The sequence below is a fragment of the Onychostruthus taczanowskii genome, unplaced genomic scaffold (assembly GCF_017590055.1).
Source record: "Onychostruthus taczanowskii isolate IOZ18803 unplaced genomic scaffold, ASM1759005v1 scaffold2, whole genome shotgun sequence".
Taxonomy (NCBI): domain Eukaryota; kingdom Metazoa; phylum Chordata; class Aves; order Passeriformes; family Passeridae; genus Onychostruthus; species Onychostruthus taczanowskii.
The window spans coordinates 22,487,197-22,512,476 of record NW_024499239.1 but is presented as its reverse complement, the minus strand read 5'-3'; the positions used below and the strand labels follow the sequence as shown (position 1 = coordinate 22,512,476).

At 45.3% G+C, this 25,280-nt stretch overlaps 1 protein-coding gene across 2 annotated transcripts in view; it reads left to right on the top strand.

Moving 5' to 3' along the window:
- Positions 1 to 17,198, top strand: part of FGFR3 (fibroblast growth factor receptor 3) — a 52,784-nt gene extending 35,586 nt beyond the window's left edge. Inside the window, exons 5-17 of one of the 2 annotated variants that reach the window (XM_041402673.1) lie at positions 1,034 to 1,157; positions 1,582 to 1,772; positions 6,326 to 6,470; positions 9,034 to 9,221; positions 10,103 to 10,251; positions 10,343 to 10,464; positions 11,635 to 11,745; positions 11,900 to 12,090; positions 12,747 to 12,869; positions 14,472 to 14,542; positions 15,965 to 16,102; positions 16,816 to 16,921; positions 17,009 to 17,198. In XM_041402673.1, the coding sequence (XP_041258607.1) occupies positions 1,034 to 1,157; positions 1,582 to 1,772; positions 6,326 to 6,470; positions 9,034 to 9,221; positions 10,103 to 10,251; positions 10,343 to 10,464; positions 11,635 to 11,745; positions 11,900 to 12,090; positions 12,747 to 12,869; positions 14,472 to 14,542; positions 15,965 to 16,102; positions 16,816 to 16,921; positions 17,009 to 17,173 (1,824 nt within the window). In that variant the 3' untranslated portion in view covers positions 17,174 to 17,198. The remainder of the gene's footprint in view (positions 1 to 1,033; positions 1,158 to 1,581; positions 1,773 to 6,325; positions 6,471 to 9,033; positions 9,222 to 10,102; positions 10,252 to 10,342; positions 10,465 to 11,634; positions 11,746 to 11,899; positions 12,091 to 12,746; positions 12,870 to 14,471; positions 14,543 to 15,964; positions 16,103 to 16,815; positions 16,922 to 17,008) is intronic. The other variant, XM_041402674.1, reaches the window with a different exon arrangement.
- Positions 17,199 to 25,280: the final 8,082 nt, after the last annotated feature.

The following is a 25,280-nucleotide window of genomic DNA, read 5'->3' as shown; positions in this document are numbered from 1 at the left end:
TGGGCGGCAGAAGGCATCAAATTAATATCCAGAGATTTGGAGAGCTTTCATATGCTATGCACCCTGAAGTCATCTTTGTTACTGTTGGTTGCTTTCTGTATTAATTCAAGATTAGCTTTCCATATCCATTATTTCCTTTATAATCATTAGAAACAAACATTCTAGCTGAGATCACAGGGCAGCAGGTCAGGGTGGAGGCATGGGTTGTGCTTTCCCTCCTGCTACTGAACCACCATCAGCTCTGGACATGAGCCACATCCAGAAAACCAACTAGTATAAAACTCAGTGCCAAAATAGAAGGGCTGGCCAAGCATCTTAGGGGACCAGATTTGAGGCTGGACTTGTTTGCTCCTGTTTTTTAGAGGGAATTTAGGGGACTAACTCAGTTGGAGAAATCTGTTTCTGTTCAGACAAATGCCATAACCTGTTGTCTCCATAGCACACACATTTTAAAATATAGATCAGAATATTAAAATATATAAAATACATAAAATATAGATCCTATGTGATGCCTGCTGAAGTCATTATTCTAGTGAGGAGTGCCACATTCTGTTGTCAGCTGGCTTTGTTATTGTGATTATTGTGGAAACATATAGAAGTCCCCACTGAAATCTCAATATGTTCCGTTGTGTTGCGTCATTTTTGCATTGGTCTTAATGTCTTTTCTCATTAAGACTTAACAGAATTCACAGAATTACTAGGTTGGAAGAGACCTTAAAGATCATCGAGTCCAACCCACCCCCAACACCTCAACAAAACCATGGCATCAAGTGCCACATCCAGTCTTTTCTTAAACACATCCAGGGATGGTGACTCCACCACCTCCCCGGGCAGACCATTCCAGAACTTCATTACTCTTCCCATGAAAAACTTTTTCCTTTTCCTTTAATTACCCTTGTAAATGGGTGCTTGTGATGTTCAGGCTTCCTCTGGGGTCCAAGTGTGTGGAAGCTCAGTGGTTTTTCATTGGTTTGGAAGGCCTGGTGACGGTGGTGCTTGACCAGGACCTTGATGTGTTGGTTTCTTCTCCTAGCTGCGACACCAGCAGTGGAGCCTGGTGATGGAGAGCGTTGTGCCGTCAGACCGAGGGAATTACACCTGCGTTGTGGAGAACAAATATGGCAACATCAGGCACACCTACCAGCTGGATGTGCTAGGTGAGATCCCACTGCTTTCCCTCAACACCTGATCTGTGGCGGTGTGGAATAGCTGCGCGGTAGGATATGGGAAGCAGGAGCTTGGTTTCTTTCCCAAAGTGTTGGATCATGTGTCTACTAAAACCAACAACAAGCTTCTTTTTGGCCAACAATTCGGGCTTGCATCTGTGATGAGAAAATTACTTAGCAGGTCTGCAGAGGGCCCAGAGGAGGAATGGCAGGGCTGAAATGCCCCCTCCTTTCCCAGGTGGTTCTTCCTCGTCTGGCTTGAGAAGCCCTGGGTAGAGCAGTGATCAGGAACCTGAGGGGGACAAACCTAATTTGTACCCTTTCCCCTGAAAAGATTAATGTTTCAGAGGAGAATACTTGCTGGGAGAAAAATAAGACAAGTAAATTAGGATTTCTCCTCTTTTCTGTTTTCCAGAAAGGTCGCCCCACCGACCAATCCTGCAAGCAGGGCTCCCTGCCAACCAGACTGTGGTGGTAGGGAGCAATGTGGAATTTCACTGCAAGGTCTACAGCGATGCCCAGCCTCACATCCAGTGGCTGAAACACGTGGAAGTCAATGGCAGCAAATATGGACCCGATGGAACCCCGTATGTCACAGTGCTGAAGGTTGGTACTCGCTCCTCCTTCTCACCCTCAGGGCAGTCCTTCTGTGAGCCTGCCCAGAGGATTACTCTTCTTTTTGGAGGAGATACAGCAAAAATGTCCTGAAATCGATATTCCAAACTCTTCTGTTTGCCAGAGATAACATTACTACTGTGGTGGCACAGATAAGCAAAGTTGTAGGAGCTGAGGCAATCGTGAGAAATGCAGCATAATGAAAGAGCTGTCAGATTGCATTTAACCTAAAATTGTAAAAATACCCTTTTTTTTACAGCTTCAATGGAGGTATTCTCAGGGTTTATTAAACTAAAAGTCTCCCAACTAAAACACATTCTTCCAAGTAAGCACATTGCAGCATGCACATACCAAATAACGCTGAACTACCAGCACCTGAGAGCCAACATAATCTTGTTCCAGCCACTAAATTTGTGAACAGTGCTGTTACCAATGCTCAGAAAAGCTTTTTTTTTTTTTTAATTTTTTTTTTTAAATTGAGCAAAAAGTACATAGTAAGACATTACTTTGCTAAAATGCTTTCTTGAAAGGCAGCTTTCAGATTACAGCCCTAACAAAGCCAGGGGATTTGGCTCCCCGCAACTAATATAAATATAAAAGTAGGGGATAGGGAGTGAGGAGCACATTGGACTTCTAAAATACTTAAAAAAATAGTTAAAGGCATCATATGGTGGTGTTTCTTAAAATATGTGGGGCCAAATGGAGTTTTTCTGGCTCTGCAGTTAGTGCTGAAAGCAGATTTTGTCTCTGCAGCTTCAAGCTGAGGCTGTCCTCTGTGTGTGGACATTCCCTGTGCACATCCTGCTGCACACACCCTTCTTCTCTTTGTATGAAGTTTAAAAAAAAACCAACCACCACTTATCAGACAGTATCTACAAAACTGTAACAAAGCCAGATACATTATAATAAAAGCCAGAGACCCTGGAAATAATTACACAGATTGAAACAACAGATTGGTTGGAAGAAATGGTTGGAGACAGTTCTTCAGGACTGGCAACATGTGCTTCTCGCGAGTTCAGAAAACTTTTTATTTCTCTCCACCTCTCCAAATGTGTTTGAATTATGCATATTTGAATTTCCCCCTGGTTTCACAGCCCAGCACCAAGCTCTGAATAGCTGGTTGTGTCACATGCCATCTCATATAGTCTCTGGGCTCCGTGTGTGGTCCCCGTGGGATAAAGTGCTACCTTTTGGAAGTTTGCAGAGCAGCTGTGAACAGTGCCTTGTGTCACAAGCACAAGCCCCCATTTTGCTGTGGCAAAGAACATATAAATAGTCCTTATAAATAGTGTTTTAAAATTAAGTTGGAGCGGCACCGGGGTGGGTAGGTAATTAGAATTGCCAAATACCTTCTCTTCTGTGGACGGCAAAGGCTCCACATTCCTCGAAGGGGAGCACAGGCAGGCGTTTGAAAGCACAAGTTTTGTTTGGTTTTATGTTTTTTTGCTGAATAGGACCAGCACACGTCTATTTACTACTTCTGGTTAATCAGGAATGCTTTGAATTGTATTAATGCCGGCATCAGCGCCGGGGCACGGAGCATTTCCATTTTGGGATGCATCTTTTGTGCGCCAGTACTGGGCCTCCACAGAGCTGTGTCAGGCCCAGCTTTGCAGGGATTTTTTTTTTTCTTTTCCTTTTTAAACGTGGTGTGCTTGTTTTTTATATATGTAAAGATCTGATGAAATGATCTTGCTGTCATCTCAGGGCCGGTCTGTTTTGGCTTTATGGACTTGTGTCCCTGATGCCGTGCAGTGCTGCTGCCTTGCCCCAGCATCCTGGCAGGAGCAGTGTGCTGTTACCAGCCCCCCTGCCCACAGAACTACTCTCTCTGGGCTGCCTCAGGGAGATAAGGCTTTTTTATCAGCCTGCCCTTCCCTCCTGCTTTCAGGAGATTTTGTGGAGTGTAGGAGCTGCTGTGGGGCAATTTAAGTATGGGGAATATCCCAGTGTCCATCGCAGCAAGGGAGACAGAGAGGTGCCCAGCATGTGAAATTTCCCCCCCTACACCCCTACATCTAAAGGGGAGGGTGAGGGGGTGTCAAACCCCACCCAAGTCCAGATGGATAAGTTGAATGCTGTACTTTCAAGCCATTTTTTAAACAGCCTGACAAAACCAAGCCATCACCTGCATCAGTTCCTGAAAGCCTGAGCTAATTTGTGATCAAAGAAAACCCCTTTTTCTTTGCAGAAGAGCACTAAATGCATTCCAGTTACAGAGGGGGGCTGGCAACACTGTGCCCAAGCTTTGTCAAAAGCTAAATAGTACATTCTGCATTGAAACATGCCTGGTTTAATTATAAACAAGGCAGCAACAGCAGGCAGGCACGTTTCCCCACTAGTCAGGGCAGACAGACTTGCACGTAAGCCTTGGAGATGAGCTCAGGTCAAAACTGGTGGTGTTTGTCATCAGACATGGACAATGGGGCTCCTCTCTGGTGCCTCCTCTGGGTTCAGTTCCTAATAACCTATCAGATCTGGCTGCCCCAGTGATTTTAATGAGCTGCAAGTCATATTGGCAGGATCAGGCTTGGAAATGAAAGGCATCAAGACTGGACTGGAGAGTGTAAGACTGAAACAGAGAAGACATTTGCTTTATTTTCATTTCCAGAACTGAAGCTTCTTCTGCGGCCACTTAAAACAGTTATGCATTTTCAATCAAAATAAAAACAACTGTTCGGTGTTTAGGGAAAAAGCTGATGTGCTTGTTGTGGCAGCATAGAAGAGGAGAAATAAACCCATTGCTTAAAAGTCTGAAGTTTGTTTGATTTATATACACCACTTTATTTAGTAAAGAAGAGGCTCCTATAAGCAGTGGAAAAAATTACAGCTAATTTCTGAAAGGCAAAGTCAGCAGCGAGTTTCAGACCGCCACTGCTTATATTTTGTTTCCAAATTCTATTTTGGAATCTGATAATTGAAACAGTATTTGCTGAACCGGGTTGCAAACACAAATCTCTGCTTAAGCCTTTTCTCTGGTGCTCCTGTCTGCAGAGTTAGTAAGAAACCATCGAGCCTTTGGGTGCTGTCAGATGGAGAAGGGGCAAACTGGTCTGTTTTTAAAAAGAAATCACATGTGTGAAGGGAAGGGAGCTCACCTGCTCGTGGTTTGGGGGCCAAAGGCAACTTCTTTTCACCACCCAGGTGCTGGGTTAGGTGTCTCACCACAGGGTGAGCCGGGGATGTCACCAGAGCTGTGCGCAGTCAATCCTAGCTGATGTAGGTGCGATGGAGCTGTTGTTTGGTTTACTGAAGTTCAGGTTTCTGTCTATTCCTGCAGTCTTGGATCAGTAAAAACGCTGAAGCCGATGCTAACCTAAATCTGTTCAATGTGACAGAACAAGATGAAGGAGAATATCTGTGTAGAGCCAACAATTTCGTAGGCATAGCCGAAAAGCCATTTTGGCTCCACATTCGCAAACCAAAACCAGGTAAACCACAGACTCTGTCCCAAGGCCCTGGCAACTGCAAGAATGAGCTATAACATTTTTAAGAATCTAGTGATTAAAATTACTATTCATTTTGTATTATACCCTGTCAACTGATGCTGAATGGCTTTATCTTATTTTCTTGCTAATTTTTTTTTTACAAGACTGTAACGCCTATACAGCAATTGCCATGGAAAAATTCCCACAATAAAATGACTGTCAAATTTTGCTATCAACTCTTCATACTTTTATTCCTTTCCTTTCCTTTCCTTACAATTAAGTGCTGATAACAGAATTGCATGTTAATGACCTGTGACGTTCCAAGCTCTGGAAAACCAAACTGTTTTGAGTTTTTCACCTACAAAACTGAATTAGTGAGTTCTGTCCCTTGGAGAGGTAATGGAGAGATAAATATCGATATTGGCTCATGCAGGCAAACGTGTTAACTAGAGAGGAGAACCAATCACTGGGCTCTGGGGTTTGACTCCAGCCTGGAGGGTTTGACTGCTGTATTATTTGGTGCTGCTGCAGGAAAGTTCCTTACAAGCACCCTCTGGTTATCAGCCAGATTTCTACTGCAGTGTTGAGGTCTGTGTAATCAATATATGGCTTTGAGATTACCACTGAAGAAATTCTAAAAAATTCAATAGAATTCTAAGAATTCTAAATTCTATATTTTCAATGAACTCATGAACCATAATGTTTGTGTATTCCTCTGATCAGCACTTGAATCTTTCCCCACTACATCTCCCCTCCTTTCCCCTTTCTTTCTGTCTGTCCTCATTTCCCATCTCTCTTTCCCTACCCTGTACTCACCTCACTAACCCAAAGTCAGTCATATTGTGGGGGCAATTTTTCATTTGGATGCTTTTGCTTGCATGCTTCTTTAGTGGGACAGAGTAAGAACCTGGTGAAGGGAACTTTTTTTTTTTTGCTTTTGACTACAGGTTGCAGAGGGGAATGAATAAATAAATGCGGAAGATGGGCCATTGGAAAAAAAAAAAAACACCTTAATCTGCTTTTGAAATTTGCCTGTGGTGTCCTCACACTTGCTGGGAATGTGGCTTATTCTCTGTTTTCCCTCTTTCTATATGTGTGTGTTTTTTTTCCCCGTAGACGGCAGGTGTTAACACAACGGATAAGGAGCTAGAGATTCTGTACTTGCGAAATGTTACTTTTGAGGATGCTGGGGAATATACTTGTCTCGCAGGGAATTCTATTGGGTTCTCACATCACTCTGCTTGGCTGACGGTGCTACCAGGTATTTCCTTCTGTGCTGGCCTCTCCTTCCCTCTCCAGGATGCCTCGATGTTTTGCTTTGGAAATGCCAAGTTCCCGGAGGCTGCCCCTTGCTTGGAGCAGGGGTGTTTTCTAGGGAGGTCTCTTCTCTGGGATTTGCCGCAGACCCCTGTTGCGTACTTGCAGCTGACTCTTTTTGCATTGCATCTCAAAATTTAAATGATTGCAGTAATGATACAGTAAAATACACAGAATCTTTTTTTTGTCTAATAACAGGGAGGTATTCACAGCCTCTTTGTTAGGGCTGTTAAATGCCAAAATAAGGAGCTTTGTCTTCTTACACTGACAGAGGGAGAAGAAAACCTTCCCATCAGATGATCCAGGGCACCTAAATTGGACATGATCATCTTAGGAAGGATCCTTTCTGTCTGACCTCATATCTTAACCTAAAATTAGATGCATAAGTGTCTGGTGTGAGTACACCCTTCCCTGCCTGTAGCATTATTTCCACTTCACGGATGAGCAGGCCAAGATAGCGATCTCAAACAGAAGGTCAAGGAGAGTCATCTGTAGGCAGAGCACAGGAGTCCTGGCTCCCAGGGGCATTGCATGCTGCCTGCTCCAGCTGGGATCGATGAAAGCTGCAGTGGGCTTGAAACCCGAGGCCAGAGTGACCTCAATTTTGTGGCCCTTTCATGTGCAAAGCTCTTATTGACAATGAAGCCAGCACAGAATGTGCAATAGAGAGAGCTGTTCTGCAAAAGGGGGAATGAGGCTGTGCTGCCCCTTCACCTGCTGAATCTGCCTCTGGCTGCAGGGCAGGCTTGAGCATGGTCCAGGGAAGTACCAGCAGTATTCATATCAAATCTCGTGTGTGCTGTGCCTTGCAGACAGTGCAGAAGCAAACCTTGAGTGTTCAATACCCCTCTGCTGAAAAGGCACCCAAAATTCTAAAGAGCCCACTTTGATTCACCCAGTCGTAGACCACATTTGGGTCCATCTCACAACACATCAATCTCAGGATGTGTTTAGGAGCCGGGAACTTTGGCATTTCTAATCTTGACTTTATCTGTGCAGGTGATTTGGATGTAATCACTTTTACTGGGGCTTAAGAGGGTCTCCTCCATGCCCAACCCTGCTGCCAGTGGGATCTGCTGATCTTTCCTGTTTATTTGCCAGCTCTGTAATAGCTGATCTGATCCTGTTTCTGTTTCTGACAGCCACTGGATGAGAAAACATTTCCTTTGGTTAGAAGACTAATGTCTCTGTTATTTTCAGAATATCATGATATTGTCTCACCTGACTCACACTCTGCTTTTACAGTTTATGAATTCACACCTCTTATTTAAGCAAAAAATAAGCAGGAGAAAATACACCAAAAATCGAAAAGTAGAACTTTATTTTGAAGTCAGATGCAGTGAAGGACAGCTATCTGTGCAGCAGCAGGCCCCCACAGAGAGGGGTGCAGGATACAGCCCATCTGGGGAACTTCAGCTTGCAATGCCCTGTCCATGCTACAGGAGGAGGGACAGGGAGCAGAGCAAGGCAGCTGCAGTACGAACCACAGTTCCTGATCCCAGCAGATCTGGTACTCCTGTCTTGTGCGAGGATCAGGCACACAGGCTGGAGCAGCCCCCACTGTCACCAACAGCCCTTTCTCCATGTCCTCCTGGGCTCTGCCACCAAATACTTGAAACAGAGCCTGCTGCTGCCAGGGAAAGGCTCCTGCTGCTTGCTGAAGGGACTGCTCAGCAATGGACATGGCCCATTACTGAGCTAACCACACCAGCATGACTTCATCATAAAGCTTCCCACTGCTGACTGTCCCTCTGATGCCAGCACACCTTTGGGGGACAGAAAATCAGTCCCACCATGGCTCCTTCCTCTGGTCAACATGCCTGTCCTGAAAGGAACAAGGGGGAAAACACAGCTGACCTTTGCTGGTCTCTAAGAAGTCTTGCAAGCAGGTAGCCACTGCTGATAGGCTCATGCCATCACCCTCCTGGCTGTCCCCCCTCTCTGGGACAGACCTTCCAGCCTCTTCCCAGCAGAACAAAGTTTTCATTAAATAATTAATCAGATTTTTCTCTTGAGACTTTCTCACTCTCTTCCTGTGTGATGTCTTACTGCTGGGTGCTGTTCTAGCCCCTTGGTCCCTCAGGGCAGGCACTGGTCTGGTGGAAATGTTTGTTGGAGAATCTGAATCAACAAAGTGCAGCAAACCCCAGTCCTGCACATCCAAGGCATCCAGACGCCTTGTGTGGATTTGTGGAGAGAGCAAGATCCTGGTCAGAGGGACAGCACAGACGTGTGAAGATGCCTTCAGCCTAGAGCAGTGGTTTTCAATCTGTGGGCTGGGGACTCTTAAAAATTCAAAGTAAAATTACCCCAAAAAGGGCAAAGCCAACTAATGTTTTAGCTACAGCTGCAGGTGGAAAACCACTGGCCTGGGAGAGTCCCCTGACTGAAGTCACTGACATTGACGTAGCTGAACAAGTCCTGCCCAGATTCTCTGTGCTGTGTGTGTAGTTGTGTGTGGGCGACTGCCCAGCCTGTCCTGACTGCCATCTCTTGTCACCCTGCAGCTGAGGAGCTCATGGAGATGGATGATTCGGGCTCAGTGTACACTGGCATTCTCAGTTATGGCACTGGCTTTTTCCTCCTTCTCCTGGTGCTGGTCTTGGTGATTGTCTGGAGGATGAAAATGCCAAACAAAAAAGCCATGAACACCCCCACTGTTCAGAAAGTCTCCAAATTCCCACTCAAGAGACAGGTAACAGAAAGTAGATACAAGATTCCTATTCCCCTCTATGGTATCCCTCTTTTTGTTGGTTTTTTTTTTTTTCCCCCTCCTCCATCTCTTTGAAATTCTCTCTCTAGGTGAGAAGTTCCATCAGAAAAACATTGCCTAAGAGGGACATAATTTGGCTGCACCTAGAAGTGTAAAATAAATAATATTTTATTTATTTCTATGCCCATGGAGCTTTGGCAAAGGTGGCAGCTGACTGGTTCGTGAGCAGCCCCCACTGCTGTTTGCCTTGCCCAAGAGGTTTTGGCAGTGCAGCTGTGAGTGCCACAAAAAGCACATCTGGCAGGGGAAGTCTAGTCCAGGCTCCCTGGAGGAGGAGGGATTTGGGGAGAAAGGGTGGTGCTCATTCCTGCTTTCACAGATGTCACTGGTGAGCCCAAAGTTGTTCCTGTGGTGGTAGCAAAGGTCCTCTGTGAAGTAAGAGATGTTCTGCTGCATGAAATTGCAGAGGGGCAGGACCAAAAGACATCATGTGAAACCCCACAGTGAGGGGTACAGATTTCAAGCTTTGGCTGCAAGCTCACGGTGGGCAGTGACATTCCAGGATGGGGGAAGTCACTTCATAGCCTGCATGGGCTGTGGAGATGCAGTAGAACAACTGGATGGATTGTACCTCCTGATGCTGGAGGGCACTGGCTGACTTGTCCCTCCTTTCCATCTGCTGAACACTTGACCAAAGTGCCTAAACGAGTGGATTTCTGCAAGGGTGGGGGCATTTCCCAGTTAAAAATTCCCAGAAATCTGTCTGTGGGCCCAGAGAGCTCAAACCTCCTCAGTGATCCATCTCAGGCACGGCCTGCCCTGCAGATACAGTTGGCAATAACACTTCATTTGCTCTACCCAAGCAGGTGTCGCTGGAGTCCAACTCTTCCATGAATTCCAACACGCCCCTGGTCCGGATCACGCGCCTCTCCTCCAGCGACGGGCCAATGCTGGCCAACGTTTCCGAGCTGGAACTACCTCCAGATCCCAAGTGGGAATTGACACGGTCTCGGTCAGTCAGAGCCACGGGTTGGGATCTCTGTGCCTGCTGGGAGTGTCCCCACACCAGGACCCCCTAACATTCCTGTTTGTTCCTCCTGCAGCCTGACCCTGGGGAAGCCGCTTGGCGAGGGGTGTTTTGGCCAAGTGGTGATGGCAGAAGCAATTGGGATTGATAAGGACAAGCCAAACAAAGCCATCACAGTTGCTGTCAAGATGTTAAAAGGTACGGGGAGTCCACAGAGGACAGAACAGCATATTGTGCTGGGATTTCCTCTCTTTGCCTCTCTTTTAAGTCTTTTATACAAACTAGATACAACAGAAGAAAGCAGGAACAGCCTTTTTCCCCTTTACCCACATAGCCTGGGGGTGAGGGCTGTCCCTGGAGAGCAGGCAAAAGTGCAAATCCCATCAGGAAGAGGGACTGGGAATTAACCCAGTTCTCTGCCAAGGGGTAATAGCATCCCTGACAAGAAGGGGAATCCCCCTCACTTCTGGCCAGCTCCACGAATCAGCCCACTCCTTACTCCTCCCCTAACCAGCGCTGCCTGATCTACCAAAAGTTTGTGCAGCAACCTCAGATGGAGTTCGCGGAATTTTAGCTGGAAAACTCCTTCTTGAGGAAATTTTTCATTGAAGAACCTTGGTCCCAGACACCTGAGAAGTTAAGAGGGAGACAGAAATGGTGCCTCTGGATAAGTCTCCATTTCCCATCCTGCCCCCACCACAGACAGCTGAGGAGTTCACCTGGAGCAAGCAGGGCAATGAGCAGCCTGGGCTTGAGGTTACATGGAGGGACATTGGGAACAAAAGTAATATTTCTTATCAGAAACAGGTTTGTTTAATTTACATTTCCTTCAGTCTTTTCTGAAGCTGGTTTTGCGAGTAGGAGCCTTTCCATCTTTCCAAAACCAAAACATTCCTTTGGGGAGTTTTGCCAATTTTTCTACTTTAGTAGATAGGTTTTTCAATTTTTGTAGAGAAATTGCAACTTTCCATCCAAAAAATACATTCCCTCCCAGCCCTGACCTTCCACCATCATTAACTGCCGACCCCTAGAGATGAGGGACAGAAACTATCAGCAAAGCAGGTACCAAAATGTGAATTTTTTTTCTGTAATACTTGTGAGGATGAAACAGAAAACAAAAGGCATTATTGATTTCCATATGAACATTTACCTCCACTTATTTGTTCTTTTGTCTTTTTTTGTTGCCATGGTAGGAGGTTTTGTTTTTATTTTGATTCTTCTTCCCAAAGTAGAATAAAGCCAATTACTGCCATATTCTGAGTATTGTTTCGCCATCAAAGCCCCACATGGCTGCACAGTTGTAACTACACCTCTAAAAACTTACTTTCTTCCTGACATTTTTTTGCATTCCTCTTCTGCTTTCTCCAGATGATGCCACAGACAAAGACCTTTCTGACCTGGTCTCTGAGATGGAAATGATGAAAATGATTGGGAAGCACAAAAACATTATTAACCTCCTCGGTGCCTGCACGCAGGATGGTATGTAGCAGAGCAGCCCGGGACTAACAGGGTCGTGGGAAGCTCAGATTTTGGCCATCCCTTCTTTGCAATTACTGGCTGCCCAAACTGGCCCAGAGGAGATTTGGGTGGTGAGCTCTTCCTCTGCTGGAAGCTGATGTGCTCTTCCTTGCAGGACCACTCTATGTGTTGGTGGAATATGCGTCAAAGGGGAACTTGCGGGAATACCTCAGGGCACGTCGCCCACCTGGCATGGACTATTCCTTTGACACCTGCAAGCTGCCCGAGGAGCAGCTGACGTTTAAGGACCTGGTTTCCTGCGCCTACCAGGTGGCACGGGGCATGGAGTACTTGGCATCTCAGAAAGTGAGTTGAGAAACCTCATTCGGTAGAACCCTTGGTCAAAGCCACGTGTTCAAAGTCAGGGAATGCTCAGAGTGCAGGACAACCCCAGGCAAAACATTGTAGGCTTCTCCTTCTAGAGGCCAGATTTTTTATCTTGGGGTTTTGAAGGTGGAGGCTTCATCCATATGCAAAGTCCCCATGTGCTGGCTGCATTCCTGAACCACACAGCTGTACAGCTGTCACCTGCAGGACCATTAGCACCCACAAAACGCCTATAAAATCACCAGCCACCCAGACCATTCTGTGAGCCTCTGTATTTGGGATACCTTAATTTGGAGATCCTTTCCCCCTCTTCCTGGGGGAAGCAGCACAGAAAAGCAGCTGCACATCCCAGGGGAGAGGAGTTTGCTTTCTCATCCGTACATCCCATCCGGAGAGGAAAGGCGCGTGCGTGGCCATGCCGGCTCCGAGGCCACCAATTAGGTGTTGCTAAGCGGTGGTTCCCACTGAGCAGGCACGGTGGGGTGGTGACACACAGAGCCAGGAGCTGAGCAGTGCCCACAGCTTTACGAGCCTGGGAGTCAATGAAACAGCAGCTCATAAACCACAGGGTGCTGCGGGTTCCAGGCGCGAGCAGCTAACGAGCCCGTACTTATTGGCTTGCTCACCTTTCACAGTGCATTCATCGCGACTTGGCAGCCAGGAACGTGTTAGTCACTGAAGATAATGTGATGAAAATAGCTGATTTTGGCCTCGCCAGAGACGTTCACAACATTGACTATTACAAGAAAACCACCAATGTAAGTACAGAGCTGCCAAGCACACGCAGTTCTCCTTCTGGCAGGGAGCTCGGTCATCCCTGCAGCAAGAGACCCTTGTTCCACATCTCCCTTCCTAGAGGGGCTTAGGAGGAAGAAATCTGACAGGGACTTCACCTGGTGAGGAACTGTAGATGGGCTGGTTCCAGGAGTCTATCCACCATCTGTTTTTTTCCTGACAGATCCTGGTCCTGCTGGCAGCTGGTTGTGAGGTCTCAGATCTGGCCAGGATGCTTTAGACTAAGAGAAACTGAGGTTTCTCCCAAAGAGGAATGGAGCCCTTTCCAATCTGCTCCAGTACTGTTCATAAAGGTCCCAAGGAGCTAACTTCTGTCTCACCAGAGCCCTTGACAGAGGAATGTCATTTCTTGTATACCTGGATCTACCTGTCTTTCATGTATTTCTCTCTTTTTTACATTTGAGCTTCTTGGCTCTACTGCCAAGAGTGAGAAGATGGTCCCAGATAAGAGCTGAGGCCTGGAGTTGTTTATATTTTCTGTAGAGATGAATTTACAAAAGAAGGACTGAGAGAATAAACCCTGTGTCTTGGTTCAGAGCCTGCAGCAGATGTTGAGCCCTGAGGAAAAACCTAACTAGGACGGAGTGAGGAGATGGCAGAGGAAGATTGAGGGCAGTGCAGAACCTGCAGGTCCTGGGATTGCAAGGGGTTTAAATATCCAAGCAGTCCTTTGAAGTTCACCATGTCCATAGTGATCCACTTCAATAGCATATCAGAAATCTTCCTTAATTGCCAGGATTTCTTAATCATAAATTAATAACAATTTTTGGGAATTTTAATCACAGATCAGATGGATTTTTCCCTGTTTGAGCTGTGTGGAACAACTGAGAGCATAATCCCATTTGTATATCCTGCCTGTGTCTCATCTCTAGTTGTCTCCCACAGTGAGACAGTGGGTGAGGAGAGGACAAAGTTCCCCCATATCCAAATTATGGTTCAAACACAAAACAATGCTTTTTGTCTCCCTCCAGGGGCCAAACAAAGCCCCAGAGAATTATGATTAATCTAGTTTTTCTCATCCTGTATTTCTCATATGACAGTCTGTGTTTATCACCCTGATGTAGGATGGGATCAGACCTCCTCCTTTAGCCTCCAGCAGGATCAGGATTTGTTTCTTAGAGGACCTGGCCCTTGCCTTCACTCTTTGGAAGTTTCCCTTAAAGCTGAGCCTAAAGTGGGTTTGGACTTGGAGTCAACTGTACTTCCCAGACAAAAAGATGGAAAGTGTTGTCCCATGCTCTGCCACAGAGTTCACTGCATCTGTGAGCCTTGGATGCTGTTCCCATGCAAAGATTTAGATGCACTGATATGTTAAACCTGCCTTGGCAGTGAAATACAGTCCTTTACAGAGAGCATTTACTGCAGAGATTGTCAGTGAAGATCCAGGGATCAAACGCTCTAATCTGTTTATATGTGGCCACTGCTGCTTTGCCCGGTGACCGGGAAGGCAGATGTGGTTGTTAATGAAAATGTTTCAAACTGGATTAGAAAAGAAGATTCAGATGGTGCCGTTGTGGCTGGGGGAATATGCTGATGGGATGTTCCCATTGTCTTCCTAATTACAGGGTCGGCTGCCTGTGAAATGGATGGCTCCAGAAGCCTTGTTTGACCGGGTCTATACTCACCAGAGCGATGTGTAAGCAAACCCGCACTTAAAAAAAAACCAAAACACAACAGAGAAACCAACACCTATAGTATCTTACAGACAAAAGTACTGCTAAGCATGACCAGGGCTTGTTCCCTGCTGGAGTGCCTGGGGATGCACAAGTACAGGAATTGATTCCAAGCTGCATCTTCACGCATGTGGTTTTATTTTGCTGTTATCTGGTTGCTTTTATCTGAGGGTCTCTAGGGAGCTGCTGAAAAATTACTGGAAAGCAGGCAGATATTTCTTCCACTTTATAGATGAGGTGATTCATCCAGCAGTTGAAAAATATTGTGCCGAAAAAACCTCACGAGAAAAATAATTACCCTCGGTGTCCTCCACACTTTGCCCCAGACTGCTACACTTCAGTCAAGGATGTGGAGCAAGCTTGAAATATTCTGTCTCTTGTTAGAATTGATCAAAGAATGTTCAACAAATATAGTGTCAGGTTAATTTTGCCATTTCATTTATTTTCTTTATTTTTTCTAATCCTGTCTCATCTGTCTTAGTGCCTCTGCACAGTAACCAAACAGCAGAGCGCTCCTTACTTGTACATCAGTAACACATCTGAATTTTGCAAGGGCTGAAGCAGCTCCACATACACACTAGCTTTTTATTGTAATATTTGATCAATAATGGCATTTTTATAGCTAGCCTGCCTTCTCCCCAGAGCTCACTGCTTGCAATTGGACAAACAAGTCCTTTCTATTTCTGTATTTTTCAGATATTTTGGCTTTTATTAATCTTAAATCATAGTTTCCTTGCTTAGGTAATGCTGCAGAGGGCATGACAGATAAATCAAAGCTAGAGAATGGGAGAGTGAGTGTGTGTGAAGGCAAAACAGAGACAGATAATCCCTGTTTTTAGAAAGAAAATGAAGAAGGCAAAAGATATTTTTGAAAAAAAGGACTTTTAACCAGAGCACAGCTGCAGGACTGAAGTGTGTAACATTAGTGCTCTGCTGATTTTTGTTGGGGTATTTTTCTCCCAGCTTGGCCAGTGAAATGGGTGTTGTAACAAGCAAGTTTTGGTATCAGCTTGCACAATTAGTGGCCTGTGGTTCCAAGCCTGCAATTCAGTGAAGCCGTGCATGAATAATTTGATTTGTTCCATTCAGTGGAGCTGGTGGAAGACCTAACAAAGAGCTGGCGGTGATAGATGGGCTGTCACCTATCTGATTAAATGCTCATTTCAATTTCAGACTTGGTGCCTGGGATTTCTTTGCTATTGAGTTGGATCAGCAGAGATCTCCAAGTAACTAGTAAAAATGGCCTAGGCAATTAGTCATGCTATTGATGACTTTGTTAGCTATGCATGGCTGCACAGAAATAAAGCCAAGCAAGGGGGATGGGATATGGGGGGGCTTGGAAAAAAAATCTCATTGAATTTTAAAGATCTTTCTTTGGTTTCCAGCTGGTCTTTTGGAGTGCTACTATGGGAGATCTTCACTTTGGGAGGGTCTCCATACCCAGGAATTCCCGTTGAGGAACTCTTCAAGCTCTTGAAGGAAGGGCATCGGATGGACAAACCTGCAAACTGCACCCATGATTTGTGAGTGTGTGGTGGGGGCTGACCTTGCTGCACTCCCCATTCCCTCTGAGGCCAAATACAACCCTCTGGGATCTGGGCTGTTGGGACACCCCAACTGGGAAATTGTGTGGCCATCTCCAGGTAGGCTTTCCTCAGCCCAAGGCTGCTGAGTGACATGCAGCACTTCCCTTCGCTGGGCAGGTGGCACCTGGGGGTGTAGCTCTGGTGTGTCACCGTCCGGACAGCTCCTTCTCATGCTCTGAGGGCATGGTCATGTGTCACATGATCAATAATGAGGACCATGGCTCCACAAAACCCTGCTCTTCCCCCCGGCTGGCAGTGGCTGAAGTGGCATTAGCCACAGCGGTTCCTTCAGCAATTTGGAGATGGGTGAGCAGGTGGGTGGATTTCCTTGGGTGGTAGTGTCTGGCAGGAGCAGGGGATGGGAAACATGCAAGCAGAAGAAAGATATCTCACCAAATATGCAAGTGGGATTGGCACAGGAATTTTGCTTAAGGCCAAAGTCTGCATCACACTCCTCATCCATGGCTTGCTCCAGGTTGCTCAGGGTGTATAATCTCCAGAAAAGGCAGTATGGAGACGTGTTGTGCTGACATTAAAAAGGAGAATAAAGGGTGAATGATGCCTCTGCTTAACACTTGGCGATTTGGAGATGGGTGGGCAGCTGTCACTTGGCCTGACAACGCGTGACTGTGCCATGTCCCCATGTGCAGGTACATGATCATGCGGGAGTGCTGGCACGCCGTCCCCTCGCAGCGACCCACCTTCAAGCAGCTGGTGGAAGACCTGGACAGGGTCCTCACTGTGACATCCACCGATGTGAGTGTGGTGGGATGGGCTGGGAGGGGGTCACCTGCTCCCTGGCACGGGGGACACCCAGCACTGATGGCTCTGTCCCCCTGGCAGGAGTACCTGGACCTCTCGGTGCCCTTCGAGCAGTACTCGCCGGCCGGCCAGGACACCCACAGCACCTGCTCCTCAGGGGACGACTCGGTCTTTGCACATGACCTGCTGCCCGATGAGCCCTGCCTGCCCAAGCACCCGCCCTGCAACGGCGTCATCCGGACGTGAGGACCCCCAGGGCACACGGACAGACAGACAGACGGGCAGACGGACGGGCGGGTGGGCAGTGTGCCCGTGGAGGCACGAGCGCGGGGCGCCGAGCGTGAAACCGTACTGAAGGATCTTCCAGTGGAACTGTGTGATGGTGCCTGGAGATTTGTGTTGTTGACAAGCTGTTCAGGGTAAAAAAAAAAAGAAAAGAAAGAAAAAAATTTAACTTTTTTTTTTATAATTTTCTTTTAAATTTTTTTTTTCCCCTATTGCTGTATGAAAAGTCAAGAAGCACTGTTTGGCCTGAAGGAACTAATCTCTTGCCAAGATGATCTCTGTCCTAGATGATTTTTTGTTTGTTTTGTTTTTTGTTTACTTTCCATTTTGTTAGGGATTTTTTCTTTACTACGCAGAATGTTGAACCTGGGGGGTGCTGACCTCCCAGCCTCCACGCTTGTGTTCTGAGTGCCACAGTAACCGTTCTGTGCCTGCAATACCAAGAAAAGAGAAAAAGAAATCTTCCTTTAAAAAAAAAAAAAAAAAAGAAACACACGCAAAAAAGAAAAAAACGTTAAGAATGTGGAAACTCTTCGCTTATGCAATCTGTACATGAACCTTTTTGGTGGAGCTGAAAAGCCACGTTGCCTGCAGGGATTCATATATTTATAAAAATATCTATATTTTTGTTGTCGTCGTTTTTATAGCTTCGTGATCGTACTACCCAGCTACATAGAAGGAATCCTTTTTGGAAGAAGAGAAAGCTAAGTAAAATGCAAATTGTCATGGAGAAATGAAAATAAAAATAGTAAAAAGAGATGGTCAAGTCATCTGAAGTGTCAGCCTTGGCCCTTGCTCGGGGCTGGGAGCGACCGGTCCGTGCCAAGGCAGGAGCAGACCCCAGGCATGGGCAGAGACCCCGTGGGGTCCCTGGGGAGCAGAGCATCACCCTCCTGAGAGCAGAGGGTGCCCTGACACCTGGCTCCTGGAGCCCACACGGCATCTCAAGTCACACCCTGACCTTTGAGAACGGCCAGTTGGGGGAAAAAAAGGAACAAATCTCGTTTTTGGGGTTTGCCTGTTCTTGCTTGCCAAGGGTGAGTGGGGGGGAGCAGCTCCCCCACCCACCCCTCGACGCCAGAGGTTTGGCTCCAGCTACGTGCAGTGACTTGGAGAAAGAAGTTACGGGTACCTGTAGGCAAGAGCCTTTAACTTATATCAAAAAGGTTTATTCCAGAGAATCTGTGTATATATCTATAAATATATCGTGTATATATATAAATAAATATATTAAAAAGAAAAGAATGTATAATACTAATGCAACATAGAGCAGTACTGAGAGAGAGAGTCTCAAAATACGAGCATTGCAATCTAGGATATACTGATCTGGGCAAAAGAAAAGATGTTTTTGATTGTTTGTTTTGTATCTTCACAGTTTTGTTTTAAAAATTGTACCTTAACATGTATATTTGTAAAGTTATTTATAGACATTAACATATCTGTTCATTGGTTTAAATAGCATAGCGTTACTGTAAACTTTAAATTTCACCAAACTTAAGGGTGGTTTTTTTTAACTTATTAAAAATGGAGAAAAAATATATTAATCAAGTTTTTCTTTTGTGTTTATGGGAAATATTGAAAGAATGTATAGATGTACAGTCCTTTAACAAATCACATTTAATGTTATAAATATATATATGTATTCATTAAAAAAATATTAGTTTATCCTGGATTGCAGTGAGCAAAGGTAAGTTTATTTTTCAATACATCACCAGTGGTTAAAACCAAACAAATAGCAGCAGAGAGATGATTTTTACATATTTCAGAAAAACAGGGCCAAGAATTCTTCCATCAGTTTAACCACTGTGCATTAAGGGGGTGTGGGTGTTTATTTTTCTATTTTCAAATGAAGGTATTCTTTGTGGTCGATTTAATAACAAGTATGCAGCAAAGTGAAATGTTGACTTTGGATGGTGCAGGGTAGGTTTTTTTCTCTCCCCTTTGCCAGTACTGTTGTATTTTGGGCTTCAGAAATGCCATGTGAGCAAAATAGTGACACTGTTTGCAGGAGAGCTGCTACAGCTGCATATTTCTTTTGCATCTAACACGTTGGAAAGTGCCAGTGATGCCTGATTTTTGGTGTTTAGAACGCTATGCTGTTTTGTTCCTCAATGCCACATAGCTGTGTAAAAGCACAGGAGTGACCTGAAGAATGTTAGCATGGATCAAGCTGACAGTGGGGGATGTTTGGGCTGAGGATTTTTTGTGGGTGGGTTTTTTGGTTTTTTTTGGTTTTTTTTTCCAGATGACTTCTTTATGTACTACCAGAAGAGGCAAAACAAATTACATCCTGAATTCTTTCTTTTCATTTTTCTCTGGTGCATATTGCATATCAATGTTGCAGAATAACAGGATGACAACATCTCATTTAAAGATTTTTTTTCTTCTTAGAGCCACAGAATCCTTATCCTAAAATAAATAATTTATAGTTTGAGGTTACTTCAGTGGAAGTTTGAGAAGGTAGATTTCTATAGATTTTTGTTTTGTTGGAATAAAAAAAAAAGAATTTTTTGGTATTTTCTTACAAATGTCTGCTAATTGTGTACATTCCAAGTACTCGAAGCAAAGAGTTTTCCTGTACTGAAAAAAGAAAATGTACAAAACTGTGCATGGTTTTAAATGTTACTAGATATTATAAATATATATATAATTTATTGAGTTTTTACAAGATGTATCTGTTGTAGACTTGTTGACTTTAACATTTCTTATTCAATGCTTATATAGTTTTATAGCCTGGACTATTACCTTTAAAAGCTTAAAAAAAAATTAAAAGTTCCAATTTTGTTACATTTTATACTGTTGATGTTACAATCCACAGGTTTGCATAGTGTGATTTTTGCAATGAGCAACTCTGTTCAGTTTATTTTAATACTGTACTTCTGTGCCTGACAGCTGCAGCTGTCGCAGGTGTGAGATGAACACTAAATAAAACTATTCTGCTTTTGTTAACATGGGAAACTTACTTCTACCAAAAAAAAAAAAAAAAAAAAAAAAAAAAAAAAAACAAGTTGATAAATTTTGGGGTTTATTCCCAGTTGTGAGGGTCCTTTGCAAAACCAAGTGTTCCAGGCACTGGGACTTGTAGTGCCAGGAAGGTTTAATTTTTATAGTGCTGCTTTGAGAGTCCTGGCCAATTCAGGTTTTGTACTCATAATAAATTATAGCCAGTTTGGTTGAAGGGCAGTCTTCTGTATTTGTTAGTGGGTGTATTTATAGCCACACCAGCCATTGTGTGCACAGAGGTGTCAGCCCTGGCTTTGACTTTGGGGGGCTAAACAAGGGAACTCGGTAAAACCTGCTTGTGCTGGTTGATGCAGGGGATGTTGCAGCTTGGGAGACTTTGGGCCAATCCTCCCAGCACTTTCATAGAATGCTAATTCCTGGAAGTGACCCTGCTGAAATGCATCCCACACACCTGGATCTAGGCATGCAAGTTTCCTTACCTGTGTTCAGCCTGCCCACAGCAGCAAACCTTTGTGCTGTAAGCAGCTGGGCATGGAATGGCATGCATCCAGGGAGGTTATATCTGTGGCACTGGGATGGGCACCAGCACTGTTCCATCCTAGATTTTGAAAAAATATTAAAAATTACGTGGGGTTCAGGTAATTTCTTTGCCATGGTAAGAAAAGATGCTATTCTTTTAGCACCACTGTGCTGTGAGAGGAGTCTTGCTGCCTGAAATGAGTTGCTTCCATGCTTTAAGGACACACTTTGGTGGCCAGCCCTGAGCCCTGCCCCAGCAGGAGCAGCATGGGCCGGAGGACAAGCCCTGGCCATCCAGGGCTGCAGGCAGAGCGGAGCATGGCTAAATTTCCTTTTGCTGGCTCATGAGGAACTCACTTCGCCCTGATGAGGATGTTGTGCTCCATTTGCCGCCACCAGGACTGGAAAAGCAGGAGAGGGCCAGATCCTGCTGCCGTGAGCTGTGGTGTGTAGCACACCTGTGCTTGAAAGCTTTCCCAATAAAAGTCTGCTGGGCAAACAGCACAGAAGTCAAAGTCACAAAGAGGAAAGTCTGTCCTGGTGGCTGACCTGCACATGGGCTGGCTTGGTGTTTGCTTTCCCACTTGGGTTTCATGATGTCATTCTTCCTCTGCTGGCCTTCACCCACAGCCGTGTTTGCTTGTGGCCCAGGGAGGAGAGGGTAATATTTTACTTTTAATTGCCCTACAGTGCATCCAGTCCTAAGCCCCAGATGAGCATTTGGCTGCAGCGTGTGATGTGCATTGAACAATGCACAAAGCAACCTCAAGGAAAATTTTGCAAATTTACTTGGTTAGGCTGTGTGACTGAGTGGACATCCCACTGAAACTCATCTCCCCATCAGTGGCTGCAGCCTTCCACCCAAACCAAAATGCCCTTTACACATGAAAGTGTTATTTTTCAAAGTAAAACTAACGTCTTCTTTCCTCTGTGGGTGACTGCACAAATAGAGCCTCTCACTGGCCGTCGTGACCCGTTTCATAGCAACATTCAAATAAATTCCTAAAATTGTGATTTATTTCCATTGGTCATGGCTCCATGGCGAGACAGGGAGGATTTGGCAAAAGGAAGAAAAGTCTGAAGCCCTGCAATTGTCAGTAGGAGAAGGCAGCTAGAACCAGAACAGCAAAGTTTCCTGATGGTTGGTGCCATTTCAAACTCTCAAAGGAGATGTTTCCTACTGGTGACTCTTCTGAGCAAGTTCATCCCTCCCATGGGCTGTATAATCTCCAGAAAAGGGAATATGGAGACATGTGGTGCTGATATTAAAAAGGAGAATAAAGGGTGAATGATGGCTTTGCTCAGCACAGCAGAGCTACTAAGGACAGGAGGGCACGGAGGAAGATGCCAGGAGCTGAAGAACTTTCATGGGCTTTGTGGCCCAGGACCATGGGCTCACCAGAGACAGGGAAAGGATTTGTCACTATACCCTCTTTTTCCTTCACTTTCTCAGGCATGTTAGCTTTCACTTAGTTTCTCTGTTTCATAACCATCCTGTTGTTTTTCACAAACATCTCAGGTGTCGGTAACATGTCAAGCTGAAAAAGCGTTGTGCCCTGCCCCAACAAGATTATTATCTAAAGCCAATAAAGAAATCATTGTTGTAGTGTGCAGTGTTGCAACCAGAGCCTCATGGGGACATTTCTGGCCACATACAACTCTGGGTTATGGTGCCCATCAAAGACCAGCCCTGTCCCAGACTTTTTTTTTTTTTTTTTTTTTTTTTTTTTTTTTTTTTTTTTACCGTGGGTGGCACAGGAATGATTTTGCTTAAGGCCAAAGTCTGCATCACACTCACCATCCATGGTTTGCTCCAGGTTCCTCACCAGTGCAGGAAAAACTGGCATTTCCATCAAGAAGGAAGGACCCCAGCTGGGAGAAGAGAGCAGAAATAAGGGACAAAGCCAAGTGCATCTTCCAGCCCAGTGCTACATTCATATAGGCATTGGGCACAAAATTTAAACAGTAAAAGCAAGAGGAAATGTGGCACCAGGAGACTATAAGGTACCTCCCCACCTCCAGCACACCAGGGTGCACTCCCTACACTTTTGGCCAGAAAATCAGGCAGCACAAACTGATACTGGGCAGAACAAGGTGGATAATCAGCACATGTCCTCTCCAGTGATAACACACCCTGCCTAGCCCTTGTTGCTGGCATTTAGCTAAATGCCATGCACACTCACCTCTGGGGCTGCCTGGGCACCCTCTGCATCCCACTGAGATGGGCTGGGAGGTGTCACCACTGCCTTACATGCCAGGTAGGCACTGGGTCTGGGTTCAGCCAACCCTGAGCCAAAGGCAACATGGATGTTGGTGTAATGAGAGACTTCCAGATGTTACAGACTGTATTAAAGAGCAGGTTACAAGCAGGAGTGGCGAAACTTTTGACTCATACCAGCAAAACCTCTTAATAGGAGAGGAGCAGAACTATGGGCAGTAGAAAATCAAGGCTGAGAAAGGCAATATAAAACATAGCACATCCCTTGAGGGCTCTGCCAGACTGGTAGAACTGGGGAAAAAACCCAAATGAAATCTTACAAGTTTTAATGAAGCTGCCTCAAGGAGCTTTGGAGAATAACTTAGTGCTCACATCCTGCACAGACTCAGCACTGAGCCCCTTGAAGAAGTGCTGTTATGCACTCCTGACGTGTTCCTGCACAGCCAGAACAGCTGCCTGGACAACCAGGATCCAGCTAGCAGCTTGCCACTTTCCCAGGAGCCAGCAAGTTACTCTGTGTGGTAGCTAAGATCTGAATCTGCCCAAACCCAGCACAAGAGAAATCATTCCTTGTCTTTCCTGGGTAGCAGTTATCTTTTCCCCCAGCAGAGAAAATAACTTAGTTAAGAAAACTTAGTCAAGAAATTACTCTTTCTGCTGACCTTCCATCAGACACTTGTTTATTCTGCTCAGTAAGGCATAAAACACATTTATTGGTTTCAGCCAATTTTCCCACTTTCACACCAATAATACAGAAGAGGCAGAAAAAACCAATTTTCTCCCAAACAAGAAATGAGCTTGACTTTGCAGAGGTTTTCAAGCAGACCCTGCTATTAAACCTGCTTTAGTAGTGCTGACAGGCAACCTCCTCATATTGCAGGAGACAGAGATTTGTTGCCATCCTCCTGTGCCTGCCAGCAGCGTTTGTCTGTCCCACATCCATGTCTGTCCCACAGGCAATGGCAGGCCCAGAGGTGATGGTGCCTGAGGCCATTCTGGAGGAGCAAACTAAAAGAGCATTGACAGATGCTCATTGCACCTTACAGGGTTCCAGAGCCACCACCTCCCTGTCCTGGAGTGACAGACACACATCTGCCTCGTGGGAAGAACACGTGCTTAAATGTTGACATTACCTGGATGATGCTCACCATATTTTCATTCATGAATTTCATTCATGCCTTCATGCACCTCCATGAGGGCTGAGCAGAGGGACAGGATCAGCTCTTGGATGTGTCTAATTGATTCAGTTTGGCCAGTGGCTTCATAGGATGTCCGGTGCCAGTGCTAGGGTTTTGCCTAACATCATCTTCCAGGGATATCTTCTCCCATTTGATGGCAGTTTCTTGCCTCAGCAGCAGTCTGGCCTCCACCACACACCTGGCCCAGCCAAGGGGATCCCAGCAGGTGATAACTACAGGACCATGGACCTTAAACCCTCAGGAAACTGCTGAGCAGGCAGTGCTGGGCATGTCAGCATAAAGGCACTGAGATGTTCAGCTGGTAAAGGCAATATGGAAATAAAAGGAGAAGATCAGAGATGGGCACAGGGGAAGCTGAATCATCTTCATTAAAGGAGGGAAAGTTCCAAGCTGTCAGATGATTTCCTAAGAAAGATGCAATACCTTTCCAGTGACTGGTGAATTCACACGCTGGGAATGTGCTGCTGTCAGAAAGGGTCACTCATTTACAGCCTGCGTGTGAGAATTTCAAATTTGTGATAGTCTGGAAGCCATCTCAGAGCTCTTATTGTACACATAATGTAAATATCTGGTGATATTCTTTCTTGGACAGAAACCATGCAGCCAACTCTAACCTACAAAAGGGATGCAGGAGGTAAATTTTAGGCCTTTTTGATCTGGCATTGTAAAATGCTTTTGTGGAAATGCCCTTGTCAGCGTATACATTCCTACGGAATGCTTCTGCTGGAGGTTTATGGCTTACACATGCCAAACCTCTGCAAGTACCTCCCAAAGGCATTTATGGTCAAACTCTGGGAGAACACCTGCACCATCTTGATGAGACCGTGCAGAGTCTCCCTCTTCAAAAAAGCCATTCCACTCAGAACAACTTATTGCCTCAGCCTGAGGTGTATAAACACCCAAATAATAAAAATCATCTGCCAAAAAGCCCTTCACAAGCCCTACCCAAGGAAATATTCGTACGACAAAAAAGACACATGAAAATTAGGTAATGCTTTTGCAAGTTTTATCGTCTTTCAAATAGCTCAAGAAGAGAAGACGTGCAAAATAGCTCTGATGACCAGGGATTTCATCTGGCAAATCATCTACCAAGGTCTGAAGCCACCATATCTGGCACCTGAATAGCGCAGTGACTATCAGATAAAAAAAATAATAAAGAAAACAAAAA